Raw genomic sequence first — 17,170 nt, 5'->3', positions numbered from 1 at the left:
TCCCCCCTTCCCTATCTGATTTCAAATAACCAAATATGCATATATACAGTATGTCAGATAACAAGGTGAATTACTGTAACAATATGAGATAACCAAGGGACAGCAAAAGAGATGAGAGATAACATAGTACATTAAGGACAACAATCACTCATTATATGGCTTTTGTTTCTATATCCTGGAGGTTCTTTCATTTAGGATCATACTGTATGGCCTTATGTATCTAGGTTTTGTTCTATTGTAAATCTCTGCTAGGAGAGACCAAGGTTTCTACTGATTATGACAAATGAGGGAAACCATTGAGCCTGTGTTCCTTTGAGTCTGGCTTACTTCAGTTAATATGATTTTTTCTAAGTCTTTCCATTTCCTTACAAATGGGGCGATGTCGTTTTTTCTGACAGCAGCATAGAATTCCATTGTGTACAAATACCACATCATGTTGATCCATTCATCAACTGAGGGGCATCTGGGTTGGTTCCATATCTTTGCTATGGTAAATAGTGCTGCAATGAACATCATTGTGCTAGTGGATTTAGTATGTCCTTGTTTGTGGAGGATTGGGTAAATGCCAAGTAGTGGAATTGCTGGGTCATAGGGGAGCTCTATGTTTAGTCTTTTGAGGAACTGCAATACTGTTTTCCATAGTGGTTTAAAGAGTTTGCACTCCCACCAACAGTGTAGTAGTGATCCCTCCTGGCCACATCCCCTCCAGCATCTGTTGTTATCAGATTTCTTGATCCTGGCCATTCTAACTGGAGTGAGGTGGAATCTTAGAGTTGTTTTGATTTGCATTTCTTTTATGACCAGAGATGTTAAGCATTTCTTCATGTGCTATAGGCTATTCTTATTTCTTCTTCAGAGAAGACTCTCTTTAAGTCTTTGGCCCATGTTTTAATGGGATGGTTGTTTCTTTGGAGATTAGTTTTGGAGTGATTCGATTTTTTGAGCTGTTGATATATTTTAGATGTGAGGCCTTTGTCTGTTGTATGGTTAGTGAAGATTTTCTCCCACTCTGTAGGCTTTCTAATTAATTTGCTAGCTACTGACATCACATTTTAATACGGAGTAAGCAGTTTTAAAATTTGTACTTTTGAGACTGGCTGATTGCTCTCTGTATTGCTGAGCATATGTTATGATGTTCTTTATTAAGGTGCTTGTGTTTAAAAGATTGGGTTTTGAGTCATAAATGTCAAGCAGATTCTAGATAAAAATTTTTAATAGATAGGCTTTGGTTTTATCTTAAATATTCTATATAGTGACGAATTTAATAGGAAAAAGTTAAGCCTGGAAAATTAGGAATTTAAGAGATGTAGGACTTTCATTCTCTCTGAATATATTTCCCTGTTTAATCTATTTAGAATGTGAATTCAACACATTGTAGTGACATTACAATATGTAGAAAGAGACCATTTACACTTTATATGTTGTCTTACAGAAGTCTTTTAAGCTGGGTGTGATGACTCACTCCTGTAATCCTAGCTAGTCAGGAGTCGGAGATCTGAGGATCACAGTTTAAAGCCAGCCTAGGCACTAAAGTACCTGAGGCTCTTTTTTTGTCTTTTTCTTTTTTCTTTTTGCCAGTCCTGGGCTTGAGCTCAGGGTCTGAGCACTGTCCTTGGACACTTGAGCCTCAGCACCACTTCTGGCTTTTTTCTATGTTTATGGTATCAAGGAATCGAACCTGGGTCTTCGTGCATGCTAGGCAAGCACTCTACCACTGGGCCAAATTCCCCTGCCCCTGAGACTTATCTCCAATTAACCACTAGAATACTCCAAGTGGCACTGTGGCTCAGTGGTAGGGCGGTAGCCTTGAGCAGAAGAGCTCAGGGACATTGCCCAGGCCCAGAGTTCAAGCCCCACGACCTACAAAAGAAATATAAAAGAAGAAATTGTTTATGGTTGTTGGATTTTGGTTACTAGGTATGATAACCATTATCTGAGATTTGGTTAAGCAAGAATAACTCATATTAGGGGGAGGGGGGGAGGGAAATGGAGACCATGACATGAGAAAGGGTATCAATGTTTGTGAAGTAATGCACCTGCTATCTGGTGAATATGTAACCCTTCCATTAATTACAATAAAAAATATATGGAAAAAATAAAAAAATAACTTGTATTAGTTTGCTTATTCTAGTAGAATTAAATAGGCCATGTTAGATGGATTAAAAGAAAAAAAAGACATGTTTATAATTGTATGGTAAGTTTTAAACTTTAAAATAATATCTTGAGCCATTTTATGCTTACAAAATGGTTTTCTTGATCTGACACTGTAGCTTAGTAGTATAACTTACCGTATATGCTTAAGGCCATGGGCTTAATCTCAGTACCAAAAAAAAAAAAAAATCATCTGAGATCGATTTTTTGAGTCTAAAAGAGAAGCTAGCACATTGAGAGTAATTGTTCAATATTACTATGGTAAGAACAATTTGAGATCTTGGAATAGTATTATGAAGCAACTGGTAGTGTGTTTATACCAGCTAAGAGAAGATTAAGGTTAACATTCATTAACTGTTATTGGTAAGCTATATATTATAGAAATAACAGTTTTTGTTTTGAAACTTGATAAGCCATAAGCAAGAAACTTAGGTGTAATTTCAGTTGTAAGAAGCTACAAATAATAGTTAATATTGGAGAGGACAAATTTTAAACATGTCATGTTTAAAATTTTTTAGAGTTTTTTTTGTCTTTTCTTTTTTGGTACTGGGGATCGAATCCAGGACATTGTACTTGCTAGGCAAATGCTTTGCCACTGAGCTACATCCCAGCCCTAGAATATTTTTTTGTTGTTGTTTTTGATGGTGTATGCAACTAAGCGAAAGTATTTGCCTCATAAGTGCAAGGCCATTTCTGAACTGTAAAACAAAAACAAAACACACACTTTTTTTTAACTTTTAAAAACAACAGTCTTAATTTAAAATAAATGTAGATAAAAGAATATGCGTTTTGCAATAAAATGGAGAAGTTGATTCCTTTTTAGAACCTGTTAACTGAAATCCATTCTTCTAACCATCTGATTGAATAAATGTAATCAGTATTGAATTCAGAAGGAAGTTGCTTTAGTCACTAGAATACACATGAATTATTCTTTTATACCATTACGTGATGATATGATTATCATCTGAATATCTATGGTGTTTCACTCTTGTAGGTGTTTTATACATATTCTTGCATATCATTTCTATGAAGAAAACATTTTTGGAAGTTTAGATCTAGGTCTCTATGATTGCACTGCCATGGTTTTTTTCTTAGACTGACTGACCTCCCTTTGTGGTCTGGATCTTTCTAACTCTTGAAAAACAGATGTGATCATTCATTCAGAAAATGACTATCCTAGTGAGATTATTGTTTTATTTTAGTGCTAGGAAAATTTAATAGAGGTAGAACTTGTTTTGCAACAATATTTTTTGTACCTTATTTACATTGAAACTTAATTTTTTTTTTTTTGCCAGTCCTGGGCTTGAGCTCACAGCCTGAACACTGTCCTTGAACTTTCTCAAGGCTAGAGCTCTACCACTTGAGCCTCAGCTTTTTTCTATGTATGTGGTATCGAGGAATCGAAGCTGGGTCCTTGTGCATGCTAGGCAAGCACTCTACCACTAGGCCAAACTCCTGGCCCCGAAAATTAATATTTTTTATTGTCAATCTTAGTACATTTTGTGCTGAAAGATACTCATTGGATCGTTAATTTGAAAAGAAAAAAAGTTGAGGGAAAGGAAACCGAATTACCTCTGCTCTTGGATTGTGCAAGGATGCTCCAGAAGATTATTTTCCATATTCTACACACATTTTCAAATATTTATAAGTTAAAGAGAACAGTGAAGACCTGTATACTAAATACCCTCCTAGTTCTGTAATTAATATGTTATTATGTTGGTTTCATCTTGCCTCTATACATGTCTCTTTAAAAAATTTTTAAATTAGCAACAGTAACTGTCAAGGAGGATTTCATTGGGATATTTCCCCATGTATACAGTATATCCTGATCAGCCCATTACTCACCCCATACAACTTTCCTTTCTTAATTTCAGCAAGTTTCATTTTTTTCTACTTTCTTGCATATAAACTCCACTCTCATTTACTTGTTCACTCTGTTTATTAGCCCTCTCCCTTCCTGCTGCTTGTCAATTTGGTAATTGTTACTTTTAATAGAAATGGGAGTGAGTTATTTAATGATTCTTCTGAAATAGGTAATTTTCTTGCTGTAATAGGGTAGCTATTAACCACATTTAATTTTACTTATCTTTATTTTATTTTTTATTAATTCAGTTATTTTCTTTATTTTCAATAGATATTTAGTCTTCTAGAAGGTGAGATTTTCTTTCTTTTCTTTCTGTTCTTCATTCCTTTCTTTTTCAGTTTTATTGAGATGTTTGAGGAGTATTGGAGTGAGTTCTTTTGAAGGCCTTACAGAATTCAGCTGTGAATCCACCATATTTAATTTTAAATACAATTTAAAACTTGATTCCTTATTTGTATCAGCTACATTTTGGTTGTTCATGACCACTAGCTCCCTTATTGAATAGCTAATGATGTAGAATATTTTCATCATTTCTTCTTTTGCACATTGCTATATACTTGATTCTTTATGTGTTTAGTTTTTCTTCATGATTCCAAGATCTTTCTCTTCTTTTTTTTTTTTTTGCCAGTCCAGGGCTTGATCTCAGGCCAGAGCTCTACTACTTGAGCCTTAGCACCGCTTCTAAGGCTTTTTTCTATGTCTGTGGTACTGAGGAATTGAACCTGGGTCTTCATGCATGCTAGGCAAGCACTCTACCACTAGGCCAAACTCCGGGCCCCTCTTTCTCCTCTTTTTAAAAAGAAATTTATTATAAGATAATGGAAAATGAAGAAATGCTTCAGGCAACTTCTCTTAAGAGTAACAAAGTACAGCTCCTGCTATCAAAGAATTTCTTCTGAGTAGGATCTTAACTAAGAAGTGGGATATAGTGTTTGTGATTAAAAAAAAAAGTCCTTGGTGCATCCACAAGTGGCTCATGCCTATAATCCTAGCTACTCAGGAGGTTGAAATCTGAGGATCTCAAAGCCAGCCTGGACATGAAAGTCTTTTGAGACTCTTATCTCCAAATAGCCACCAGAAAACCAGAAGTGGTGCTGTGGCTCAAGTGGTGGAGTGTTAGCCTAGACCTAAAGAACTCAAAGGACAGTGCCAGGGCACAGAGTTCAAGCCCCAGGATGTACAAAAAAAATGTTGCATTTAGGTGAAGTGCCTGATTTAGAGCCACATTGTCACGTTAACTGGAAAAAATCCTATCTGAGTTCAGTCTTAAGACAGAAAAATTAGGACATTATTCTAACTAGATAAAATCATATATCATATAAAATCCTAACAAGTGTTTGAACTGTCTCTTACGTGAAGAATATAGGTTCCTTCCCCTATCAGTGGTTAGTGAACATTCTAGATAAAAGGAGCAACAGTTTGTGCAAAGGCATTCAGAGCAAGAGAGCATCATTCACTAGAGAGTGACAAATACTGGGCCTGAGAGCTGAGTGTAGCACTTATGAATGCAAGTGTTGTGAAATCAAGATGGAAAAGAGAAGCTAGCTTTTAAGAATTGAGACTTTGTTAAATGTAAGTACTAGTTTTTATCTTACAATGATTATATAGGTAAGAATTGAATTAAAAAATCTAGTCAATACGAGATTAATAAAAGAAATTTATACCAGTGCTGGGGAAAGGTTATATTTAGTATTATATTTTTAGCTGAAATAATGTGAAGTGTGTTGTTATAAAACAAAACTTCTACTTAAAATCTGAATTTGTTAAAATATAAATTTATGCCTACATTAAGAAAGACAAATTTCTTTTGTACTTCTAGCAACCTGGAAACTTTTCTAGCTGGTCTGGTAGTTTCCTCATGGATGATAGCATGGCTAATACTCTAAATAGTCTTGAGGAGCATGCTACTGAATTTTATGGTATGGATGAAAACCAGACTGTTTCTGCACAGCAGAATTCACCAACCAAATTCTTGGCTGTAGAGGCAAATGCTGTGCTGTCTTCTCTACAGACCATCCCAGAATTTGCAGAGACGCTGGAACTTATTGAATCTGTAAGTAGAAACTGTAAGATTATCTAAAGTTTAATGGATGTTACTCAACTTTACTTTCAGTATTACTTTGTATGTCATGTTTAATTTTGTGGCTTCTGGCAAAAACCAAGAAAAAGTTGAAGTCTTTCTTAAATTGTATCTTGTAAAAATTATAATTTAAAACAATTCATTTGTACATATATATATTAAGCAAGTACATTAGAGAAAGTTGTAAAATTAAAGTCCATATACTGAGTTAATAGTTTGATGTATTCCTTCAGTTTATTTTAATTTTCTGAATGAAAACGGAATATTAAGTAATTGAATGACAATCATTTGATGTATTCCTTGTTTCTGTTGTATATGCAGAAGATATGTATTTGCATATTTGTATATGAGCATAAATATGTTTTTAAATGAATATATGCTTAATGTATTTTGCTGTGGAAGACGACGTCTTCTTATATCATGAACATGCCTTTTAGCTTTTTTTCGTCAAATGTCTTATTGAGTGTAGACATCTGGAGTACTGTAAAACATGCATTATCTGTAGATTCAAAAAGGAGCAAGCGACATTGTCCTCACTGTCATATGTGTCAGGCTTGGCATACATGATGGAGATTAATGAAGTATCGTGAGAGTAATATGGTTTCTGAAAAGTTTCTAATAATTTGGAGTAGGATCTTAATCCTGTGAAAAGCAAAGCTGTTCACATTTAGTAACATATTTCATTGGAGGTACACTGAATTTTATACTTTTAAAACAAATAAAAAATAATTGATGTGAAGAGTCCCATGTCCCCAACTTTATTCACCCCTTCAGAAAATTTAATTTAAAAAATGCATATGACTTTTTGAAAATTTTATGTTTATCCAAGCAAAAACTATCATTTCTCTTTTGGTTGCTGAGGTGTATTAAATTTGAAGAAGATAATATCTCCGTCTTCAACAATATAATTTCTACCTTATTGTCTGTACTTTTCCAGCAGCCTTGACTGCATTTTCAGAACCTTCCTCTTTAAAGTCGTCGTATTTCATTACTTCAGCCATAATGAATCCCTTTTCAAAATCTGTGTGAAGTTTTCCTGCAGCCTGAGGAGGCTTCGTCCCTTTCCTGATGGTCCATGCACGCACTTCATCTGGGCCTGCAGTGAAAAAGTATTCTAGTTGGCGTGCTGCAAACCCAGGCTTAATGATCTTTGGCAAAGCATTTGGTGTCATGTTCACTTCCAGATACTTCTGTCTCTCCTCAGCACTCAATTCTTGCAGGTTGAGTTCCAAGGCCCCACTAAAAGGAATGACCAAGGCACCTGGGTCATATTTGTCCACCCACTCTTTAATTTTTAACAACCATTTGTTTTTCTCTCTAATGTAGTCTATTTCAGAAAGATTAACCAAATAGACCATTGGTTTTGAAGTAAAAAAAAAAGTGTTTATTCAGCACTTCAATCTCTTTGTCATTCCAATCATGATAGAAATGAACAGGTTTCTTTTGATCTATTCATATATATTTTATTAAGTAATTGTACAGAATTGGATAGATTTTTCTGTTACAGAGTGAAAATGAAATATTATCTGTCCTTTTTGGTAATAACTTTAATTTGTTCTCATAAAATACTTATGTAGTAAGTTTCATTTACTGAATTAGATGAACTTTTGGAATATTTCAATTGGTATTGTGAGGAAAATCATAATTTGTTTCTCTTAGATGATTTTACTTAAAAGAAGTTCAAAGAAAGCTTGTTTCTTTTGCTAAAAAATGAGTAAATAACTCAACAGAAACATCATCCTGTATTAGTGATCATATATGTTTAGGTTGCAGCATTAACTTCAGGAATAATTTAATTCATTGCAGGATCCTGTAGCATGGAGTGATGTTACCAGTTTTGATCTTTCTGATGCTGCTGCTTCTCCTGTCAAGTCTACCCCAGTTAAACTAATGCGAATTCAACACAATGAAGGAGCCATGGAATGTCAATTTAATGTCAGTCTTGTACTTGAAGGGAAAAAGAACAGTTGTAATGGTGGAAACAGTGAGACTGTTCCTTTACCATCCCCAAATGTGGTCAAGTTTAGCACTCCACCAACCATTCTCAGAAAGAAGAGAAGAATGCGAGTGAGTCAGTCCCTAGGCAGTGAACTTGGTGATAGCTCATTCAGTGATGGTGGTAATACAGCACTAAAACATACACCAGTGAAAACACTACCATTTTCTCCTTCACAGGTAATGATGCTTTTGTTTATGTTAACAAATGTTGAATTAAATTTAAGTGTTAGTATTTTTAGTAATAGTTATTTTGGTCAAGCATAAAAATAATGTGTTTAAATATGTCCCTGAGAGTTTTAAACTCTTCCTGGAAGTGTGTCATGTAGTAGGTGTGCACATTGTAGACCTAAAAGGAAAGACTAAGCCAGCAGCTGTCCCAGAAAAGTAAATGATTTGTCCAAAGTTATGTAATATAGTGCTGAGACTGAGATCTAATCTGATTCCTTGATCCCTAAGCGTTCAACGAATAAGTCTGAAATTGTATAAAGGGACCTTACCCACTTAGAGTCGTTTAGATTTCAGTTTACCTGTTAAATTTTCTTCATAGTTTTTTTTTTTTCCCTAGAACTAGGAATTGAACTCAGGGTTGGGTATTTTGCTCAAAGGCTGGCATTCCACCATCTGAGCCACACCTCCATTTTTTTTGTCAGCCCTGGGGCCTGAACACAGGTCTTGGGCACTGTCCTTGGACACTTTTTGCTCAAGGCTAGTGCTCTGCTGCTTGAGCCACAATGCTACTTCTGTTTTTTTCTGTGTATATGGTACCGAAGAATTGAATCCAGGTCTTTGTGCATGTGAGGCAAGCACTCTACCACTAGGCTACTCTCCTGGCCCTCACATCTCCATTTTCTTAGTATACTTCGGGAGAAACTTAGGCAGCATATTACTGTAACTGTCATATCAGGAGGTTTCTGGAGATATCTAGAACTACCTTCTTCTCTAGTAATATCCCTGACTGTCAGATGTATGTATTTAACAGTTCCTTATAGACTACTTGCTCTATATCCGGGCTGCAAGTTAAATATTTGTTTTACAACATTTCAGTGAAGCTTCCTTCAGAAAAACCTTAGGAGTTAGGCAGAATGAAATTCTGAAATTAATAACATATCTTAGTTTGGACTAAGAGATGGTGCTGCTGTGTATTGAAAGTGTTTTGACAGAGGTGAAAAGTTATATGGAAAAAGTAAGAGGTTCAGTGGTCACATAGACATGGAGAATGGTGGGATATTATTGAAGGTAGGTTGTGAGGCTGGGAAGATAAACAGGATTTAACAGTGCACTGCTCCTATCTCTGAAACTGATTCAGAAGGTTTCCATTTACATAAACTACTATGTGAATAGTACATTCTTTCATTCTGTGTTCAGACCTGAGAGTTAGAAAGCATTCTGAGGAAGGTGAACAGGTATACTCAGTTTTCAGTTCTTCAGTTTTATGTACTATTGATTTCTTTTCCCATATTTCTATTAGCATCAATTAATTGTACAAGGAGATTTCCTTTTGACATCTCCATATATATGTATATTGTTTTTTGGTCAGACTCACCTCTCACCCCTCCCCCACAACTTCCTAAATGAGTTTTGAAAAGTTTTAGCAATTTTTTTTGAGGGGGGTGGTCGTGAGGCTTAAACTCAGCCTGGGCACTGTCCCTGAGCTCTTCAAGCTCAAAGCTACTGTCCTAGCCCTTGAGCCTGAGCTCCATTTCTGGTTTTTCTGGGAAAAAAAGAAAAAGGTTTGAAAAGATAATTCAATTATCAGGCAGGAGTGATAGCTGGATTTCTTTCTAGTTAAAAGTAGCAGTTTTGAAGCAATTTTTATGACTTTATATCAATGCTCAATACACTGACTCCAAAAATAAATTGTATTTCATAATTTTAAGATTCAGTTAGTTCATTGTATATTGTAGAAAATGGGCTCTGTCATATCAGTTTTGTCTACTCAAAGGTTCTGTGCTATGTTCTAGAGGGAGCAATCTGCCAGACTTTTATTTCTCACGACCATGCATTATTATAATAATCTTCCTTTTCTTGCCTCCACCTTCTCCTTTTGTTTTCTTTTTTGTGGATCAGGGGGCTTGAACTTTGGGTCTGGGGGCTGTCCCTGAGCTCTTCAGCTCAAGGCTACACCCTACCCCTTGAGTCACAGCCCCTCTTCCCCTTTTCTAGTGATTAATTAGAAATAAGTCTCACATCTTTGCTCTTTAGTGCCCGATCACCTTAGATCCTTAGATCTCAGTCTCCTGAGTAGCTAGGATTACAGGTGTGAGCCACTGTACTCAGCTCCACCTCCTCCTTTTTTTTTTTTTTTTTTTTTGCCAGTCCTGGGCTTTTAGCTCAGGGCCTAAGCACTGTCCTTGGACTTTCTCAAGGCTTAAGCTCCACCACTTGAGCCTCAGCACCACTTCTGGCTTTTTTTTTTTTCTATGTACGTGGTACTGAGGAATTGAACCTGGGTCTTTGTGCATGCTAGGCAAGCACTCTACCACTAGGCCAAACTCCCAGTCCTCCACCTCCTCCTTTAATCTCTTTCTTCCCCCTTTCCATGAAGTCTTGTCCAGGATAGCCTGAGGTGATTTTCCTGGCTCAGTCAAGAATAACTGGGATTACAGATGTACACTACCATGTTTGGCCTGTTATTATATTCTGAACTCTTAGTACTGCCATAGAAAAAGACATTTAGGCTCATTTATTAATAAGAGCTAGAGATCTTAGAGATCTATTTTACAAAATTATTGCACTTAACAGAAAATATGTATAGTTTCTGTAGATTTCTATTCTGTAAAACATTGCTTTGTTAAAATTTTGTTTTCCTATAACTTTTGACAATTTGTTTAACAACTTTTCCCCTTTCTCCCTCCCTCCATACCTCCTTTCCTCCCTCCCTCCCTTCCTTCCTTCCTTCCTTCTTGACTTTCTTTTTCTCTTTCTCTCTTGCTTGCTTGCTTGCTTGCTTGTCCTGGGACTTGAACTCAGGGCCTGAGCACTGTCCTTGGAATTTTCTCAAGGCTAGAGCTTTGCCACTTGAGCCACAGCACCACTTCCATTCTTTTTTCTTTGTATGTTGGTACCAAGGAATTGAACCTGAGTTTTCATACATGCTAGGCAAGCACTCTACCACTAGGCCAAACTCCTGGTCCCTCTTTTTTTTTTAATACCTGTCCTGGGATTTTGAACTCAGGGCCTGGGTGCTATCCCTGAGCAATTACTTTGCTTAAGGCTAACAGCACTATACTACCTGAACTACAGCTCCACTTCTGGAATTTTTTGGTGGTTAATTATTTTTCTGTACCAGTCCTGGGCTTGAACTCAGGGCCTAGGTTCTGTCCTTAAGCTTTTTTGCTCAATGCTAGTGCCTAACCAATTGAGTCACAATTTCACTTACAGCCTTTTGGTAGTTAATGAAAAAAAAAGATAAGACTTTGCTTCCTAATCTGTCTTCAAACTGTGAATCTCAGATCTCAGCTTTTTGACTGGCTAGGATTACAGGCATGAGCCACCATGGCTCATGGCTTTTAAACAACTATTGAAGGCCTATTACGTGCTAAATACTATTCTAAGCACTGGGAGGCAACAGTGAACAAAACAGACAAGAATTTTTGTGTTTGTGGAACTTAATTTCATGCAGCAGAGTATAAATGTTAATTTTTTTCTAAAGCAAATGAGGAAAGAGTAGGAAAATCTTATCAAATACTTTATAGGAGTCTAAATGTTCTAAAAATTGTCTTTAAACTCTCTTTCCTTTTTAGTTTTTTAACACATGTCCTGAAAATGAACAACTTAATATGGAAAATCCTTCATTTACATCAACCCCTGTTTGTGGGCAAAAAGTTTTCATTACAACCCCTCTTCAGAAGGAAACAACTCCCAAAGATCAAAAAGAAAATGTAGGGTAAGTAGATACTGCATAATGGTGTTAGAGAAACTGGAAAGCATAAGGTCAAGGACAGAGTAACTTTTTGTTCAAATAAATGGTATGCTTTACTAAACTTCATGTTTTATTCTGGTAAGACACTGAAAACTGGCGAAATGTAGCATAAAACTTTATAAACAAAACTTTTAGTATTTTTTTCTTTTTCTAAAGATAATTGATTAAAGAATTATATTGGTTTGGTTTGGTTTGGCTTTCTGTTTAAACTCAGGGCCTGGGCACTGCCTCTATGTTTTTTTGCTCAAGGCTCACACTCAACACTTGGGTTATGGCTCCACTTACAGCTTTTTTGGTGATTAATTGGCGATAAGTCTCAGGGGCTTTCCTGCTTGGGCTGACTTCACACTGAGATAGATGCTCAGATCTTAGTTTCATCAGTAGCTAGGATTACAGGGAAACAAACTTTGAAGTCGTTCTGTAATATTTAAATAAAGCATATGCATATAGGAAAAATGTAGGACCGGCTGGCAAGATGGCGCCCTCCACGCGGCTACGTCCCTTCTCGGGGTTGCTGGCGGTCCACCCAGCTCCCTGAGAAGCTCACCCGCGCAGTCCAAATTCTACATGCATGAGCCGCTGCATGCCCAGCCCAACTGGCCCAAGGTCATGCTGACCTTCACCACCATGGGCTTCCTGTGGTACAAACTCATCACACAACATCATGAAGATGTTTTAGAGTATTAAAAAAAGAAATGGATTAGAATAAACTTTGGAACTGTGAATATAGTATGTTCCACATGACCATAGCAGTCCTTCTGGATTCCCCATCTACTGAGATGTAAATGTAAGAGGAAAAGTTAAATATGAATATGTATCAAGTCAGTATTTGTGTTTACATCATTAAATAAAAGAAATTTTAAAAAATGTAGCTTATACCTTTAGCATATCTTTGCCTTTCTTGACTTGTATGAATTCCAGTTGTGACTAATACAAACATTTAAATGATTGTTCAGGTTTAGGACACCTACTATTAGAAGATCTTTATTGGGTACCACACCAAGAACGCCAACCCCCTTTAAGAATGCACTTGCTGCTCAAGAGAAAAAATATGGACCTCTTAAAATTGTGGTATGTATACTCTATTTTAAGAGTTTTCCTAATTTTAAGAAAACACAGGAAGTGGCTCTGTGGCTCAAAATAGTACAGTACTAGCCTTAAACAAAAGAGCTCAAAGACAGCGCTCAGGCCCTGAGTTCAAGCCCCACTACCAAAGCTGCTCCCCCCTCAAAAAATCAGTTTTAACCTGGCATGGGGGCTCATACCTGTAATCCTAGCTACTCAGGAGGATGAGATCTGAGGATTGCAGTTCAAAGTCTGCCTTGTCACTAAAGTCTGTGCGACTCTTATCACCAGTTAACCACCAGAAAACTGGAAGTAGTGCTGTGGCTCACAGGTAGGGCAGTAGCCTTGAGCTGAAGACCTCAGGGACAGCGCCCAGGCCCAGAGTTCATGCTCATTGATCAAACAAAAAAAACCTACAAACTGATTTTTATCGTTTTTAAATTTTTGACATGTATTTTGACATTCTGTTAACCAGCAAAAAGCTGGAAGTTGAGCTATGGCTCAAGTAGTAGAGCCCCTCCTAGCCTTGAGCAAAAGAAACTCAGGGTTAGTGCCCATTGAGCGAGTTCATCTTCCAGGACTCACATACAGACACACACCACACAATTTTCACTGAAACTGAAGCAAGTTTTTTTTTTTCCAATTTTTAAAAATTGTAATGTATAGAGGGGTCACAGTTATATTCGCCAGATAGAGGGTATATTATTTCTCACATATTGATACTGCTTCTCATGTTTTTGTCCCCATTTTCCTCCTTCTACCCCCTCCCAATCATCTTGTTTTTCCCCCTTCCCTTTCCTATTTCAAATAAACAAACATGTACAATATGCATTGTAACAAAGTCAGATACTGTAACAACATTTATTTTTTTGGTCAGTCCTGGGGCTTGAACTCTGGGCCTGAGTGCTGTCCCTGAGCTCTTCAACTCAAAGCTAGCACTCCACCACTTGTGCCACAGTGCCACTTACAGTTTTCTGGTGGTTAATTGGAGCTAAGAATCTTACAGACTTTCATGCTCAGGCTGGCTTTGAACTGTGAGCCTCAGATCTCAGCTTCCTAAATAGCTAGACAAGGTTTTATCTCTTGATTCACAGATTCAAATTGGTTATGCTTTTTCTTTGACCTATAAATAAACCTTTGCTTGCTGATTTTGAATATTTACTTTCGGTATGTTAGCTAGAGAAAACAAAATAGTTGTCAACAGAATCTTTTCCTTTTTTAAATTATATTTTATTATCTTTAGTTGTACAAAGTAGTTGTACAAAGACAAATCAGTTTGTGAATTCAATGCATGATGATTGATGCCACTCCTTCATCATTCTTCTTCATCCTTCCCAACCCAAACCCTCCCTTCAATTTTCTTAATTTTGTAGGATATGCATTGAATATTAGAACACTTTTCTTTCTTTTTTGGGGAGTGGGGGTGGGTCAGTTGAAGGGCTTGAACTCAGGGCCTAGGTATTATCCCTTGGATTTTTTTTTTTTTTTTGGCTCAGTGCTCTGCACTTTGAGCTACAGCTCCATTTCCAGTTTTCTGGTATGTAATTGGAGATAGTAGTCTCTCAGACATTCCTTCCTGGGCTGGCTTCGAACTGTGATTCTCACATCTTAGCTTCTTAGGTAGTTTGGATTATAGTCATGAGCCACCAGAGCCTGGTTTAGAACTTTTTCTCAAAACTGAAACATACATTTTAATAATTTTACTAGTGGTTAGCTAGACTAACCACTAAAATAATTTTTAACATTTTGATATATCTAAGCACTTACATAATTATAATTATTAAGTAAACTAGTGAATCATGGTAACTCCTCAAGCCTCAGTTTTCTCTTCTCTGTGTAAGTCATAAAGCACACTCCAGACTTTTTGTTGTGAAGCTGAAAGAAATAATAGGTGCTTGAGTTTCAGGGCAGTTTTTATGTGCTTAGTTGTTGGTATTGTTACTCTTATTGTGCTGGTAGTTGTAATTTAAAAACAGAGATAGAAAGTATTCTAGTTGGGGCTGGGAGTGTGGCCTAGTGATAAGAGTGCTTGCCTAGCATACATAAAGCCCTCGATTCAATTTCTTGGTACCATGTATAAAGAAAAGCCAGAATTGGTGCTGTGGCTTAAGTGGTAGGGCACTAACCTTAAGAAAGTTCAAGGACAGAGCCCTGGCCCTGAGTTCAACCAGAAATAAAATAAAAGGAGGTATTCTAGTTATCTGAGATTTATGATTTATCGATGTTGTTACTCTTGAAATACCCTAGAATAGCCATTGGAGACAGACAAGCTCGCTAGAAATTTTTTAAAAATGTGTTTAAAAAACTGGTCACTTTTAGGAAAATTTATTGTCTGTTTTTAGACATATATAGGTGAATACAGTAATAGTTTAACATTAAAAATGATACCTTTTGCCGTAAAACTGCTTAGTTTATTACATATCTGTTGGGAGTAGGAGAAAATTCTGCCAATAATAGAAAGGTATGAAATACAGGTTTTGTATATGTAGGGAGAAAACAATGCTATCAGCCACTTTTTAAAATGCTTTTAAAAATAATTTAGTCGCAGCCACTTGCCTTCTTAGAAGAAGACATTCGAGAAGTTTTAAAAGAAGAAACTGGAACAGATATATTTCTCAAAGAGGAAGATGAACCTTCTTACAAAAGCTGCAAGCAAGAGGTAATCTTTTAGTATTTTTGTTAATAAAAGTCTTTTGTCTAAGTGATTTGGCTATCATGCTTTTTTGTAAATTATTCTTTCTAGCAGAGTACTTCTGGGAAGAAAGTCAGAAAGTCTCTCGTCTTAGATAATTGGGAAAAGGAAGAACCAGACCCTCAACTATTGTCTGAAGACATTTTAGGCATACAGGTTAGTAAAGGGTTCATATATATTTTAGCTGGTTACTACAAGTTCTAGTAGTTCTCCTTTTTTATTTGTTGTGTGGCCATTTGATTAGAGATTCATAGAATATCCTTTAATATTATTCCTCCTCATTCAAGAGAATTTGTTAACTTTTAAGAATATTTCATTCTTTGTGGTTTTCTTTTTTGGGGAAGAATTAGCTTTCTTATATATAATGTCAAAATGGTAGGTTACTAAGCATTAAATTTCATTTTTAAATTTTGGTTAATTGCCAAATATTTAATATTACTACACTGCTAGAAAGTTATATCAGAGCCAAATACTTTCTAGGAGGAAAATGAACCAGGGCTTCCATTACCACTTACGCAGTAGTCCCTCTATCAGTCTCCATTTTCAATTATTATTTTTTATTTTTCTGTTTCTTTTTTTTCTTAGTCAGAAAATGCATTTACAACATCTTTATTAATGATACCATTATTGGAAATACATGACAATAGGTGCAACTTGACTCTCGAAAAACAAGATATAAATTCAGCCAACAAAACATATACACTTACTAAAAAGAAACCAAACCCTAACACTTCTAAAGTTGTCAAATTGGAAAAGAATCTTCAGGTATGGATTTATAAATTCACTTAGCAATTTTTGTTGTTGTTTATTCAATAATCACTTTAAATTTACTGATTACAAATTATACTTTTTCTTTTAAATTTGAAATTTAAATTTCACTAACAGTAACTAAGCATTCATAATTATTTTGTCACTCAAAATTTATTTGGGTTTGAGAGACTCATATCAACTATACAATTGGAGTTTCAGCCAAAGCTCTTAGTGATTTCTTAGGCACAATTCCTTTTTTAAACTAAAAATACCTAAATCCATGTCTGACCTCTCTTCTCCTAAAATAAATAAGTAAACAAACAAATATATAGCTCCCTGTTTATTGCCTGACCAAGGGTAAGTGGTTGGAAGCTGATTCAGCATGTTTTTGTCAGTACAGTGTTTCCCTGTAAACTTGTTGGCTCAGATATAAGACAAAATTCTTTTTTCTGTTGTTGTGTGACCAGTTTGTAACTGCAAATTAAGGCTGGAGAAAATTTTTACTGTATTAACTTAAGAGATCACCGTAGAGTAGAGGAGGTAAGGTTGATTGGAATACATTATAAAAATGCATGGAAAGATCACAATGAAATCCCTGTTCTCTGTATCTAATAAAAATAAGTAGACTTCATCCCAGGTAATGTGAGA

At 36.0% G+C, this 17,170-nt stretch overlaps 1 protein-coding gene and 2 pseudogenes across 5 annotated transcripts in view; 2 read left to right on the top strand and 1 right to left on the bottom strand.

The window, feature by feature from the left end:
- Mybl1 (MYB proto-oncogene like 1) overlaps positions 1 to 17,170 on the top strand; it is a 43,068-nt gene that overhangs the window by 22,522 nt on the left and 3,376 nt on the right. For 2 of the 5 annotated variants that reach the window (XM_090338896.1, XM_090338898.1), the window contains exons 9-15: positions 5,835 to 6,068; positions 7,902 to 8,270; positions 11,837 to 11,979; positions 12,972 to 13,086; positions 15,623 to 15,739; positions 15,824 to 15,928; positions 16,358 to 16,537. In XM_090338896.1, coding sequence (XP_090195022.1) covers positions 5,835 to 6,068; positions 7,902 to 8,270; positions 11,837 to 11,979; positions 12,972 to 13,086; positions 15,623 to 15,739; positions 15,824 to 15,928; positions 16,358 to 16,537 — 1,263 coding nt within the window. The remainder of the gene's footprint in view (positions 1 to 5,834; positions 6,069 to 7,901; positions 8,271 to 11,836; positions 11,980 to 12,971; positions 13,087 to 15,622; positions 15,740 to 15,823; positions 15,929 to 16,357; positions 16,538 to 17,170) is intronic. The other 3 variants (XM_090338901.1, XM_090338900.1, XM_090338897.1) reach the window with 2 other exon arrangements.
- Positions 6,934 to 7,834, bottom strand: LOC150058828 (obg-like ATPase 1 pseudogene; annotated as a pseudogene).
- LOC150058827 (NADH dehydrogenase [ubiquinone] 1 subunit C1, mitochondrial pseudogene) lies at positions 12,491 to 12,724 on the top strand (annotated as a pseudogene).

Source organism: Megascapheus bottae, chromosome 9 (genome assembly GCF_031878675.1).
Source record: "Megascapheus bottae isolate mThoBot1 chromosome 9, mThoBot2.hap1, whole genome shotgun sequence".
NCBI classification, from domain to species: Eukaryota; Metazoa; Chordata; class Mammalia; order Rodentia; family Geomyidae; genus Megascapheus; species Megascapheus bottae.
Note: the sequence above shows the minus strand (reverse complement) of the source record. Positions and strands in the feature narration are given on the sequence as shown.